Source organism: Sorex araneus, chromosome 1 (genome assembly GCF_027595985.1).
Source record: "Sorex araneus isolate mSorAra2 chromosome 1, mSorAra2.pri, whole genome shotgun sequence".
Classification (NCBI taxonomy): domain Eukaryota; kingdom Metazoa; phylum Chordata; class Mammalia; order Eulipotyphla; family Soricidae; genus Sorex; species Sorex araneus.
The window spans coordinates 124,362,797-124,377,233 of NC_073302.1; the positions used below are offsets into that span (position 1 = coordinate 124,362,797).

Sequence of the window (14,437 nt, forward strand, 5' to 3'; positions counted from 1 at the left end):
TTTATTTATTTATTTTTTCTTTTTAGGTCATACCTGGTGATGCGCAGGGGTTACTCCTGGCTCTGCACTCAGGAATTACTCCTGGCGGTGCTCAGGGGACCATATGGGATGCTAGGATCAGAACCCTGGTTGGCCACGTGCAAGGCAAACAAATGCTCTACCCACTGTGCGTTCCAGCCCCATATATGAGCTTTACAACCTTTAATAACATGTTAGTGATCTCTTATAGAACGGCTTTATGGCCCCTCAGTGAAATACAACAATATTTACACTCTTTCCTCTAAGGAAAATATTTTGATAGCATTTTAAGAATTTTTTTTTTCATAACAAACAACACAAAATATATTACTTTGGTTCTGCTTTGGGACAGGTGTTGGCTTCAGGATGGAAACATCTGAAATATGGTGTTGGGAAGGTATAACGGTGGTGGGATTGGTATTTGACTATTAAATGTAATACAATATTGTGAACTACTTTATGAAATAAAAAATAAAAAAGATAAGATATTTGGCCTGATTTCTCTTAAAATTACTCAAGTTTTGTTTTGCTTAGAGGCTACACCTGGTGGTACTCAGGTCTTATTCTTGGCTCTGCACACAGGTATCATTGCTGGCGTGTTGGGGGGCCTTATGGAGTGCGGGGGACCAAACCCAGACAGCAGCATCCAAGGCAAGTGCCTTGCCTCTGTACACCTGTCCCCGCTCAGTTCTTTTTGACCTTCGAGTGTTTTCAGTTACAGGGTAGATATGTTTCTTTGTTAAAACACATCTGGGGCTGGAGTGATAGCACAGCGGGTAGGGCGTTTGCCTTGCACGCGGCCGACCCAGGTTCAAATCCCAGCATCCCATATGGTCCCCTGAGCGCCGCCAGGGGTGATTCCTGAGTGCATGAGCCAGGAGTGACCCCTGTGCATTGCTGGGTGTGACCCAAAAAGCAAAAAAAAAAAAAAAAAAAAAAAAAAAACCCACATCTACCCGGTGGAGAGCTGGAAGAGGTGGACGAAAAGCAAAAGGAATTTTGTTGGCTTCTCTTTAGAATTCTATGAGGCTGAAAGTGTCATCTGGGCGTTCAAAATGAAAGGGTGTTCCCAGACACTGCATGCATGGAGAACTTTCCCACTTCCCTGCAGGAAGGCGGCCTCAGTGGCGCAATTCCCTCGCCGGCCTGCGGGGGCACTGTGCCATCCGCGGACCGCGCTCCCGCCGCACCGTAGCCCCTCTTGGCGCCGGCGGCCCTGCGGACGTTCTGCGGCGACACTTCCGGCCAGCTTTGCCGCGAGTCTTCATCCTGTTTGGGTTGTGCGTTTAGCTCGTGCTACGGGTGACCAGCCATGGAGCGCCCGGGGCCCAGCGAAGGTGGGTTCCGCGGGCGAGCCCGTGCTGGGCGGGCCGGGCGGGCCGGGCGGGTCGGGCGGGCCGGGCGCACCGTACTAACGATGCCTGCTCTCTCCTCCTCCTGCCCCTGTGACAGGTGCAGACCCGTCGGGACCGGACCCGCAGCTGGCGGTCACCATGGGCTTTACGGGGTTCGGTGAGTATTATTACCAGGTGGGGGAGTGCACATCCTGCAGTGCTCAGGGGTTGCTCGTGGCTCTGCACTCTGGGATCACTCGTGGCGGGCTCTGGGGACTATAGAGAACGCTGGGGATCGAACTCAGGTCAGCTGCGTGCAAGGCGAGCGCCCTACCCGCTGTCCTATCGCCCTGGCCGCCTGACTTAGCCCCTTCACCTTGGGCTGAACTGTCCGGGGCCTCAGGACGGGAGGGGAGGCCGTGCTGTCACCTGCCCTTCGCCTCCCCTTGTGACAAGTTTTCCTCACTGTAGCTCTGGTGTATTTCTTGCAGTTTCTGGACAGGCTCTTCTCCCCCACTTCTACGTTGGGACAGGCTCACGTGACACTTCAGGGCCGCTTTAGGGAAGGAAAGTTCACACTGTGATCCATGGGGGGCTAGGGGCGGCGGGAGCTGTGCTCCCTGCTCTGCTGAGGAGACTGAGCATTAACCATTGGCTGCAGTTTGGGCCTTTGGGCTGCCACTGGGCATGAAGTGAAGTCATGGTTGTTGCCAGGTCCACGTTGATTCAAGACCTTCCTCACCACTGCGGTACCACTTATGGGAATATATCCTGAGGATGCAAAAAAGCAGGGTAGAAATGACATCTGTACCTATATAGTCATTGCAGCACTGTACAGAATAGCCAAAATATGGAAACAACCCGAGTGCCCTAAAACAAATGACTGATTAAAGAAACTTTGGTACATCTACACAATGGAATACTATGCAGCTGCTAGGAGAGATGGAGTCATGAAATTTGCTTGTAAGTGGATAGACATGGAGAGTATCATGCTAAGTGAAATGAGTCAGAAAGAAAGGGACAGACATAGAAGGACTGCACTCATTCATGGAGTATAGAATAACATCACATGAGACGGACACCCAAGAACAGTAGAGACAAGGGCCAGGAGGATTGTCCCATAGCTGGAAGCCCGCTTCATAAGTGAGGGGAGAAGGCAGATGGAATAGAGAAGGGATCACTAAGAAAATGATGGCTGGAGGAATCAGTCGGGATGGGAGATGCGTGCCGAAAGTAAATAATGGACCAAACATGATGACCTCTCAGTGCCTGCGTTGCAAGCTATAATCCCCAAAAGTAGAGAGAGAATATGGGGAATATTGTCTGCCATGGAGGCAGGGGGAGGGTGGGAAAGGGGGGGATACTTGGGATATTGGTGGTGGGGAATGTGCACTGGTGGAGGGATGGGTGTTTGATCATTGTGAGATTGTAACCCAAACATGAAAGCTTGTAACTATCAATAAAAAAAAAAAAGACCTTCCTTGCCACAGCCACCCATGTCAGGACTCTTAACCAAAGGAAAAGGCGCGCGCGTGTGTGTGTGTTTTGGTGGGGGCAGGTTGGGCCATACCCGACAGTGCTTGGGTTACTCCTGGCCTTGCACTCAGCAATTACTCTTGGCAGTACATGGGAGACCATATGGGATGCCAGGGATCAAATACTTGCAGTGAGCAAGGCAAATGCTTTATCTGCTGTACTATTGCTCTGGCCCCTAGGAAAGGGTCTTGAGGTATAATCACTTTCTTGTGAATAGTTCTGCTATTTAAAAAGAAATGGCTATTTTCTCACCTCTAGTTTCTCCTGAGTGCAATCTGAGAAATTGAGTGTGTGTGTGTGTATGTGTGTGTGTGTGTTTGTGTGTAAAGATAGTAGACATAGTTGTTTTAGACCACTTGCCTTGAATGATCCCGAGGCACTGAGGAAACCAAAACAAAGCAAAAATATCGAATATGTATTCTTAAAACTTACTGATGTGCACTGTCATAATGTTCAGAAAGGCTATTTCAATTCATATCAAATCAGTAGTACATAAGAGTACCATTTCCGTGTATTTGTGCCATTCTGGGAAGTAGGTATTATTATTATTTTTTAAATAGGCAATGAAAGTAAATGCAACATTGCAGCCACAGCTCACTCATTTTCTTGGAATTTACTCGTGCCTTTGGATCTGCAACTCCTGTTTCATCACTGACTCTCAGATATGAGTCTTTAGCTTCTTAACTTTCCTTCCTACATTAATTATCATCTTAACTGTCTCATCTTCCAAGCAGCTGCAGTGCCTCCATCCCTCAGCTTTCTGTCTGACTGCCCTGCTTAACTGTTCTGCGTCATTGCTTTAAAGGGTGTTTATGATTAGAATAGACTGACTAGGATAAGCACCTCTTTTCTCTCTCTCCTTTCTCGTTGCACCTGGGGGCATTTGGGGGATCTACCTCCTTGTTTTTGAAGTCTATAAACTTGATCACAACCTTTGCAGAGCCCTTTTGCCATGTAATGTAACATATTAACAGCTTTCAGTGATTAGGGTACTGACCTCCTCATTTTTCCTTCCTCATCAATATATGTTTTCAAGGTGTAGGATCTAGGTGAATTAGAGGAGGACAGAAAAGTTGGCTCATTGATGGTGCTTAGTGATGAGATTGTCATTAAAGATTCCCTGGAAGTTCATGCTTCCTTGTTTTTCTGTGGTAATCTTGTCACCATCTATAAATGAGACAACTCAATGGCTGTTGGTTAGTCGTTATATATTGAGCACCTCAAGTTTAACCAGCTTGGTTTTGTTTATTTCTGCTTTAGGAAAAAAAGCTCGGACATTTGACTTGGAAGCAATGTTTGAACAAACTCGGAGAACTGCTGTGGAAAGAAGTCGAAAAACACTGGGTAAGAAGTTCACTTATCTGCTCTTTACTGACTTAGATACGGTATACACCTTATGTAAGTAAATTGACAATTACAGTTGAAAAGACTGAAAACAATTCAACGTTATTAAACCATATGTGTTGGTGTTTTGGGGAAGTAGAGGTTGAAGATTTAAAAAAAATGAATTAAATTAATTTTTTGTTTTTGCCAGTGGTGCTTAGGGGCCACTCCTGGCTTGGTACTAAGGGCTCACTCTTGGCAGTGCTTGGGGAACCCTATGTCATGATTTTAGCCCAAGTCTCCTTTTTGCATAACATTCACTCCATTGGATTTGAGCTATATCTTTGGCCTCTTACTTTTCTTTTTTTTTTTAATTTTTTTTTTTTTTTTTTTGCTTTTTGGGTCATACCTGGTGATGCACAGGGGTTACTCCTGGCTCTTCACTCAAGAATTACTCCTGGCGGTGCTCAGGGGACCATATGGTATGCTGGGAATCGAACCTGGGTCGGCCTCGTGCAAGGCAAACGCCCTCCCCGCTGTGCTATTGCTCCAGTCCCCTTACTTTTCTTTTTAACATAGTAAAGTTGTATATAAATTGGATAAGAAACTTTGAATGTTAAGATCTTTTAAAAATATTGCTCTGAACAAACAACTTTCTAAGTTAAAATTTAAGACTCAGAATAGTAGTTTCTTTATTACCTCTCATCCCACCTCTATCTGATCTCATTTCATTTTTTTCTTTCCTGCTTACAGCGGAACCACTATTTGGAAGGCTGGGCGAGAGGTGGCTCTCAGAGCTGTGTACACCACTGACTGTTGACCCAGACAGTGTAGAAAATTGAGACATACACTGACTGGCTGCTGTCGTTGAATCCCTGCACTAGTAATTGCACTAGACTTGACTTTGAAGGCCTTACTTTCCAGACTGGCATCTGGGTTGATACCAGGTAGTTGGTAATTCTAACTACCACCTCATGGTTATGGAAGGTGACTGGCCTCTCTGCTGCTTTCTTTGGATCTCATTCAGACCATTCTCTCACTAGATAAGGGATAGAAATAACTTGAGAGAACAGAAAAGACTGGGAATTCAGACAGACTGAAAAAATTTAAGTGAATGATGTTCTGGTACTTGTCACAACAGTTTTTTAAAATGCTAAGATATAGCATTTTAAAACCTGTTGGTTTTAAAAGCTATATCTTAGGGCAGTAATATCTAGTACTTGGAAAGTGAGCTTGATGTAAAGTGTTTTTGGTTTTTGGAAGAGGAACAATTCTTTTATGGTTAAACAGTAGTTACATAATGATTTTTTAAAACACCTTCCATTATTTTGGTACTTTTAAATACATATAGGAGTACAGTAATGACTCCCATGTACCTGTCACATATTTACTGTACCCACACTTGGCTGTGTGCAGGGCTTACTCTTAGCTTTGCATATAGATATCCCTTCTGGCAAGTTCTGGGAATTATATGGGGTGATGGGGATTGAACCTACGTTGGTTGCATGCAAGGCAAGTGTCTTACCCATTATACTGTTTCTTCTCCAGAATGCTGATACATTTATAATATTTTGTATTTATCACTTTTACATAATCGAATACCAGTTTTGAATGATTATTATTTACCTAGGGTGTTTGGGGCCATACGTAGTGGTTCTTGAGGTGACTACCAGCTCTGTGCTCCAGTAATTCCCTATGTAACTATCTCTACAGCCTTGCAATATTTACTTTAAAAAAAAAATCTTGTTTCTTTGAAAAATATTTTATTTCTTTTGGTTTTGAAGCCCTCCTGGTAGTGCTCAGGAATCATTCCTGGTGGGGCTTGGGGGACCATATATGGTGCCCGGAATCCAATCTGTGTAGGTCACATGTAAAGCAGGCACCCTACTTAGTGTAGTATTGCTTTGGCCTAAAGGTTTTTAGATTTCTTAATTTTCTTAATTTTTCTTAATAAGCTGCCTTAGTTACTGAAGGGATCACAATTGAATGTAAGCAGGGGTCAGGGAGGCACATCCAGTGATGCTCAGGGGCCACATTTGGTGGTGCTTGGGGTTGGGGGAATCAACCATAAGTGGTCTTGGGGATTTGGACCATGTTGTGGTTATAACTACTTACAAGGCGATCCCCTTAACTTTTATACTACCTCTCTGCCCCTAAATAGCACTTTTGAATTTCAGTTTCCTTAGTAAAATATGTGCATTTCATAGCTAAGGAAATCTAGTGAAGAGCTACCAAATTTTGTACACTTTGAAAAATTACTGCAAAGCCATGTTTTCATCATGATGCTTCTGAATGAATTAAATGTTTATTTATGTATTTATTTATTTATTTATTTCTTGCACTTAAACTTCCCTCTATTCTTTATTTAAGCACATAAATCCCAAGTGTGCTTGGTTTTAAAAGTTCAGAAATTCTGATGTGGGTATTACTTGTTTTATGGTTAGTTTTGATAGGAGTTTTCAATCTAGGAGTTTTCTAATGGTAGGAGTTTCCCCCTATCATTAACATTAGACTTTAGGAGCGAGAGCGATAGTACAATAGGTAGGGTGTTTGCCTTGACCGTGACCAACCTGGGTCTGATCCCCAGTACCCATATGGCCCTCCAAGCACTTCCAGGAGTAATTCCCGGGTTCTGAAGCCAGGAGTAACCTTTGAGCATTGCCATGTATAGCTCAAAAAACAAACCGAAACAAAATGACCACGAGACTTCAGGAAATTAAGAATTTTGGTCTTTTATTTTTATTTACATTTTTGTCTTTGGGGCTGCACTTGGTGGTGCTCAGGACTTACTCCTAGCTCTACACTCAGGGATCACACTCCTGATGGTGCTCAGTGGATCATATGGTGTTCTAGGGATTGAACCTAGGTTGACTGCATACAAGTCAAGCACCCTAACCTATATACTATTGCTCTGTCCCTGAGAATTTGGTCCTTTCTCATAACATACATAATGTATGCCTGTCATACATTATGACATACATACATACATGACATACAAATTGATAATAAATTGTTTTGGTTGCTGAACACTATTTAAAAATGAATCACTATAAGACCTCAATAAAGTATACAGTATGTAAAATGTTAAGATAATAGCATAAATTTTCCTCAATGTTTTAAATGTATAAAATTTTATTATTGAAGTAGTATGGTTTAAAATAGTACTAATGTCTATTCTAAATGTTTTCAATTTTTAAAAAATATTTTTAATAGCTTTATATGTAAAACATATGAATCCACAGATCTCTTTTATGAAATGTTATTCTATGAATAATAAATGGGGAAGAAAAGTTCTGTTGAATTCCGTTTCTTTTGGTTGGGGAGGTGGGGTAATGATGGGTGCCAGAGGTTGAACTCAGGACCTCATGTATGCAAACCATATTACCTGCCACTGAGCCATATTCCCAGTCCCTCATTTTGGTTTAGTCAATAAGGGCTGATATTTAGATGTCACTGTCATTGTCACTGTAATCCCGTTGCTCATCAATTTGTTCGAGCGGGCACCAGTAACGTTTCTCATCGTGAGACTTGTTACTGTCTTTGGCATATCAAATACACCACGGGTAGCTGCTTTGCCATACGGGCGCGATACTCTCGGTAGCTTGCCAGGCTCTCCGAGAGGGGCGGAGGAATCGAACGCAGGTCATCTGTGTGAAAGGCGAACGCCCTACTGCTGTGCTATCGCTCCAGCCCGATATTTAGATGGTTTGAGCTATTTATGATAAGTTATAGACAACCCAATGAAAACTCGTTCAAATAAGAAAAATTTTAGTATTGCAGGTAGTAAGAGTTCTGAAATTGGGCTCTTTCATTCTGAATCCTGACAGGAAGGACCAGAAGTTTTCCTTTTCTCCCCTTTCTCTGCTAGCTTTAGGGTGTTGGTCTGTCCTGAGCAGATTGTCCCTATGACTCGTGCTTTGTTAGTGAAATTTTGTTACCTGCAGGTGACAGTGTAGGCTGAAAGAAGACTTTTCGCATGTCTCTTTTTAGGGGTAAGAAAAGCTTTCTCAAATGCACCTCTAGCAGATGACCTCTCAGTTTAGTCTGACACACCCTGTTCCAAAGTCAGCTATCAGCTTGGTTTCCTTGCAAGGAAAGATTTCTTGCAAGAAATCTAAAATCTAAAAGAAACTTAAAAGGTTTCCCTTTTTAGGTAGGGAGTGACCAATCAACTCTCGAAGCGCAGTCAATCCTCTCCCTGGAGAAAATTGGTTTTCTTAGGGAAAAATGATTTTTGGGTAGGAGGCCAGACCTATAATGTGAGGATTGGTATTTTTGGATTAGGGTCAAGGCCCTGAGACCTAACTCTGGACTCCAAGTGTAGCCCACCCACCTGCATCTTTCCTTTCTTCTCCCTGCCCCAGATACCTTGTTTTTTTCTTGTGGGGGCAGGGGCACGCTCAGCAGTGATCAGGCTCTGTCCGGGCTGTGCATTCAGGGGTTACTTCTGCTAGGCTTGGGGAACCTTATTGGATACTGAGGATTGAACTCTGGTTTGCTGCATGCAGAACGAATGCTTCACCCACTGACCCTAAACTGACTTACTCATAAAGTTGGACATTATCCTTTTGATTATATTCATAAAGTTGGACATTACCCTTTTTAAAAATAAAAAGGGTAATGTCCAACTTTCAACCTATTCTAGCACTGGAATGCACAATTGTTGACTGAGCCCAGTGAAAAGTGTGTGTGTGTGTGTGTGTGTGTGTCTGCGTGTCTGTGTATGTGTATGTAACTCTCTTTCTCTTGCATACATATACTTAACACAAATTCACCTGAGCTACACCTATAGAATTTTCCTTACTTCTTCCTGGAGAGTTTTATCATTGAACTGTTATTACTATTTTTTTTTTTAAATTTTGGGCCACACATGGTGGTGCTCAGGAGACCACAAGGTGCTTAGCATGGGGTCCAGCAAGCAAAGCGCACATTCCAGCTGTTTGAGCTATCAACCTTGATTCTATCTTCCATATTTTTTTGTTTTGTTTTGGGACTACATCTGGCAATGCTTGGAGTTACTCCTGACTCTGGGAGTTACTCCTCTCAGTATTTTTTCCTCCTAGTTTTGAATTTTGAGCCACACCTGGCAGTGCTCAGGACTTGGGGGACCAGGTGGGGTACTGGGATGGAACATAGATTGGCTGTGTGCAAGGCAAGTGCCCTACCTGCTGTACTATTGCGCTGGCCCTTTGAACATTTTTGTTGTTGTTTGTGTTTTGCGAGGCCTCACCCAGAAGTACTCAAGGTTTATTCTTGGCGCTGTGCTCAGGGATCATTCCTGGGGACTATAAGGGGTGCTGGAGTTGGGACCTGGGTCAGACGTGCAAGATGAGTCCTTAACCTGCTGTACTATCTCTCTGACCTCTAGTTTTGCATCATTATATTTTGGTTTTGGGAAACACCTGACTATGCTCAGGGCTTAATCTTAGCTCTATTCTCAGCAATCACTCTTGACAGAGCTCAGAAAACCATATGGGGTGCTGGAAATCAAACCCAGGTAGGCCGCATGAAAGGCAAGCACCTTACTCTGTGTATTTTCTCTCTGGCTCCTTGTTTTTCTTTAGTAAGTTAAGGAAAAATGTTGCAAATTATCTCAGTTTATTTAGGATGGTATCAGCTGAGAAACTGTTCTTTTAATTCATTTCCTTCCTCTGTACCCCCAACTGCAGACTGAGCTTTATCAAAGAATGGCTTAAGTTCCATGAATAATACCTTTTTAAAAATTTTATTTTATTGAATCGCCATGCGGAAAGTTACAAAGCTTTCAGGTTTAAGTCCCAGTTATACAATGCTCGAACACCCATCCCTTCACCAGTGCACATATTCCACCAGCAAGAATCACAGTATACCTCCCCCCCCACCTCCCCAGCTCCCCACCCCACCTGTGTAACTGATAAATTTCACTTTACTTTCACTTTACTTTGATTACATTCAATATGAATAATACCTTTTTGTCTTTCAAGTAGCAAATCATGTTATGAATCTAATGTAATTGATCTTTTCTCAGAATTTTGGTATGATATATCAGACCAAAAATTGAGTTGAAGAGTTCAGAAATAAAGTGGTGACTTTATGGTTAGCACTGCACTGTCGCACTGTCATCCCGTCGTTCATCAAGTTGCTCGAGCGGGCACCAGTAATATCTCCATTGTGAGACTTGTTACTGCTTCTGGCATATTGAATATGCCACAGATAGCTTGCCAAGCTTTGCCGTGCAGGAGGGATACTCCTGGTAGCTTGCCAGGGTCACCGAGAGGGACGGAGGAATCGAACCCAGCTTGGCTGTGTGCAAGGCAAAAACCCTACCCGCTGTGCTATTGTTACAGTTATGGTTAATTTATGGTTAAAACATAAAAATATGAATTTATGGGGCTGGAGCAATAGCACAGTGGGTAGGGCGTTTGCCTTGCACACGGCCGACCCGGGTTCAATTCCAGCATCCCATATGGTCTCCTGAGCACCGCCAGGGGTTAATTCCTGAGTGCAGAGCCAGGAGTAACCCCTGTGCATCGCCGGGTGTGACCCAAAAAGCAAAAAAAAAAAAAAAAAAATGAATTTATGGTTAAAGCATAAAAATATAAAGCAGGAGATAATTTTGACGTTGGATAGCAAGAAGAAAGCTTTCAAGTTGCCTAAGATTGACTGGTAGGAAAAAAGCCAATACCCACAGGCACTTCCGGTATCAGACCTTGGAATCAGAGGACAGTGTAGAAGACTCTGGAAAATGAGGAAGTACTGGTAGCAAACTGATGAGATAATGCTTTTATGTTACAACTACTTTGAAAAAAATTTGGTTTCAAGTGTACATGTATGAAACCAATAAACAATAAAAATGAATAAATCCCTCTAGGGTATCAAAAGTGAAATTAAGGGGGGGGCTGGGGAGACAGTATAATGGATGGTTGTTTTGCATGCACTGACCTGGGTAGAATCCCAGCACTGCATATGGTCCCCTAAGGCACTGTCAGGAGTGATTCCCAAGCCAGGGAATAGTAAGCACTGCTGGGTGTGTCCCACCCCTCTTGCCCACCCCTCTGCTCTGCCAATGAAATTAGCTAAAATCTTAATTTTTGGATACTTCCTTTTATACCTCCATTGTTTTTTTCTTTTTGGGTCACACCCAGTGTTGCTCAGGGGTTACTCCTGGCTCTGCACTCAGGAATTACTCCTGGTGGTGCTTGGGGAGCCATATGGTCTGCCGGGGATTGAACCCAGCAGAGCTGCATGCAATGCAAATGCCCTAGCAACTGTACTATCACTCTGGCCCCTACCTCCACTTTTTATACCTTTTTGTTTGTTTTTGAGGGGGGTCACACCTGTCGATATTCAGAGATTACTCCTGGCTGGCTTGGGGGACCATGAGGGGTGCTGGGGACTGAACCTAGATCAGCCACATGCAAGGCAAGCACCTTACCTGCTGTACTATCTCTCCAGCCTTATCCACTTTCCATTTTTTTTTTTTTATGTAGTGCCATTGTGGTTCTTATAGTGTTACATAAAATTTTTTTAGGAGGATTTACCATTGAGTGCTAGAGATTGACCCTCATGTTCCCACCTGGATCCTTCGAACTATGTCCCTAAACCCCTGTTTCCATGTTCATTTTACTTAGTGTATATGCTAATTTTTGGACATTTCCCATCATAGTTTTTATTGGCTATGTTTTTGCTTGATTTATAAGAATTCAGTTGCTTCCCAGTGTTGGGCATTGCGGTTGATAGGTTTTTGCTCTTACTGGTAATATGTTAATTGTCATCTTTTGAATAAAACTTACACATTTTGATGCCTGTTGGAAATATCTTTTAAAAAGTCTTTTCAGAAGCAAAATCTAACTGCTAGAATTGAAAAAAAGGCTTTTTACTAAAATATTGTGATTTACAAAGTTGTTCATGATGCAGTTGTTTCAGTGTTCCAACATCCAAGTGGGACCTTCCTCCTCCAGTGACCCTAGTTTCCCTCCCAACCCCAACCTGTCCCGTTAGTCACATAATAAATTTACTTTATATTGCTTGCTAACTGTTGTAAATTTTTAAAATACCTTTTTCAGAAGCAAGAGAAAAAGAGGAAGAAATGATCAGAGAGAAAGAATTAAGAATGCAAAATGAAGATATTGAACCAACGTCTTCAGGAGCCAATTCCAATGTGATGAGAGATAGCTCCAAATCATCTTCCAGGTGCTTGACTTTTTTTTAAATTTTTCCACACCTAGTGGTGATCAGGACTTACTCCTGGCAGTGCTCAGGAGGACCACATGTAGTGCCAGGGACCAAACCTAGGTTGATCAGGTGCAAGAAGACAAGCACCCTACTCACTGTACTATTGCTCCGGCTGGTGTTTCTTTTTTTTTTTTTCTTTTTGGGTCACACCCAGCGATGCTCAGGGGTTACTCCTGGTTTTGCACTCAGGAATTACTCCTGGCGGTGCTTGGGGGACCCTATGGGATGCCGGGGATCGAACCCGGGTTGGCCGCATGTAAGGCAAACGCCCTACCCACTGTGCTATTGCTCCGGCCCCGGCTGGTGTTTCTTAAAAGGATCAATAAATTCTCATTTTCTGGGGTGCTCATAGCACAAAGAAGGCTAAATTCCAGCTTTTAAAAGCCCTAATGATTTTAGCAATTTTAGGCAGGTTAATTTCCTACTTTATTTTGTGGACGCTCAATATTCTTGTCTAGTGATTATTTATTCCCTTTTTTTCCTGTTTTTGGGCCATACCTGGCATTGCTTAGGGCTTACTCCTGGTAGTGTTCAAGGACCATATGTAGTGCGAGGGACAGTGGTGAGCAAGGAAAAAAACCTTATTCCTGGTACTATTTTTTGGCCTTGATTTTTAAATTTTACTTTTATTACACCAGGCAGTGCTTAAGACTTATTCTTGTCCCTGTGTTCAGGGATTACTCCTGGCAGTCCTTGGGGAACTGTATGTGGTGTCAGAGCTGTCAGTGGGCAAAGCAAGTGCTTAACCCACTGTACTATCTCTCTGGCTTCTGTTCCCTTTTTTTTTTTTAAATTTTTTTGTGTGGGCCTGGGTCAGTTTTGTGGTGCTTGGTAGCCTTTCTGATCACACCGAGCTGTGTTGGGGACCAAGAGTCTGAGGATATGCTGCTGCCTGACCTTGCGGCGTCATCCCAGAGATACTTGGGGGCCTCCAGGGCTATACCTGGTGATGCTCAGGAGACCATATGGTTTTGGGGATTGAATCTCATCAGACACATTCCTCGCATGGGCCCTAAACCCTATACTGGCTTCTGGCCTCTGATCTTCACTTCTTTTTTGGTTGTTGTTGTTTTGGGGCACTGGTGATTGTCTAGGCTTGCTCCTGGCTCTGCACTCAGGAATTACTCTTGGCAATGCTTGGAGGACCGATTCTTGGGATTTAACCCAGGTCAGCCACATTCAAAGCAAATGCCATACCTCCTGTACTATAGCCTCTGCCCTGATCTTCACTTTTTAATTGCATGTTTGTGTGTAATTATATGTTATAATTATATGCTATGTGTAATATTTATGTTATTTATACATTTTTTCTTATAGTATTTGAACTCTATTTTGGAATTGCTCTTATTCACTCCTGACCATATACATTCTTTTCAGCTTAATATATTTTTGTTTTTGTCTCTGGGCCACACCCGTTTGGTTAGGGGTTGCTCCTGGCTCTGTGCTCAGGGCTCACTCCTGGCAGTGCTCAGGGAACCATATGGGAACCATATGGGATGTTGGGGATTGACCCCAGGTCAGCCATGTATATAAGGCAAGTGCCATGAGTGAGTACTGTACTACACTGTTATTGCCAGACCCTTCAATTTATTTTAAATAACAATGACAGTGACAATGACAGTGGACTTTTCATATAAATATGTTGAGAATCTGTTTTACAAAATTTGTAAATAATTTTAAAAATAGTGTTATAAAATTTCATTTTGAGATTTCTGAACTTTATTTTTTAAATTTTTGTCTGGGGGCTATCCTATACCCAGCGATGCTCAGGGGTTACTCCTGGCTCTGCACTCAAAATTACTCTTGGTGGTGCTAGGGGAACCATGTGGCAATGTGGAGGTTCTAACCAGGCTTGCCTCCTGCAAGACAAATGCCTTCCCACTGTACTCTCTCTAGCCCCAGGGGAGGCCCCTCTTAACTAACAAATTTGAAAATAAAATGAATGTTATTTATATATTTTGATCCTAAATAGAAACGATGCAACTGTGTGTCATCTTTAGTGCTTACCTCAA

At 42.9% G+C, this 14,437-nt stretch overlaps 1 protein-coding gene across 1 annotated transcript in view; it reads left to right on the forward strand.

The window, feature by feature from the left end:
- Window positions 1–1,228: 1,228 nt before the first annotated feature.
- WDR70 (WD repeat domain 70) overlaps window positions 1,229–14,437 on the forward strand; it is a 273,677-nt gene continuing 260,468 nt past the window's right edge. The window contains exons 1-4 of the mRNA XM_004605593.3: window positions 1,229–1,355; window positions 1,471–1,530; window positions 4,149–4,232; window positions 12,257–12,383. Coding sequence (XP_004605650.2) covers window positions 1,331–1,355; window positions 1,471–1,530; window positions 4,149–4,232; window positions 12,257–12,383 — 296 coding nt within the window. The 5' untranslated portion in view covers window positions 1,229–1,330. The remainder of the gene's footprint in view (window positions 1,356–1,470; window positions 1,531–4,148; window positions 4,233–12,256; window positions 12,384–14,437) is intronic.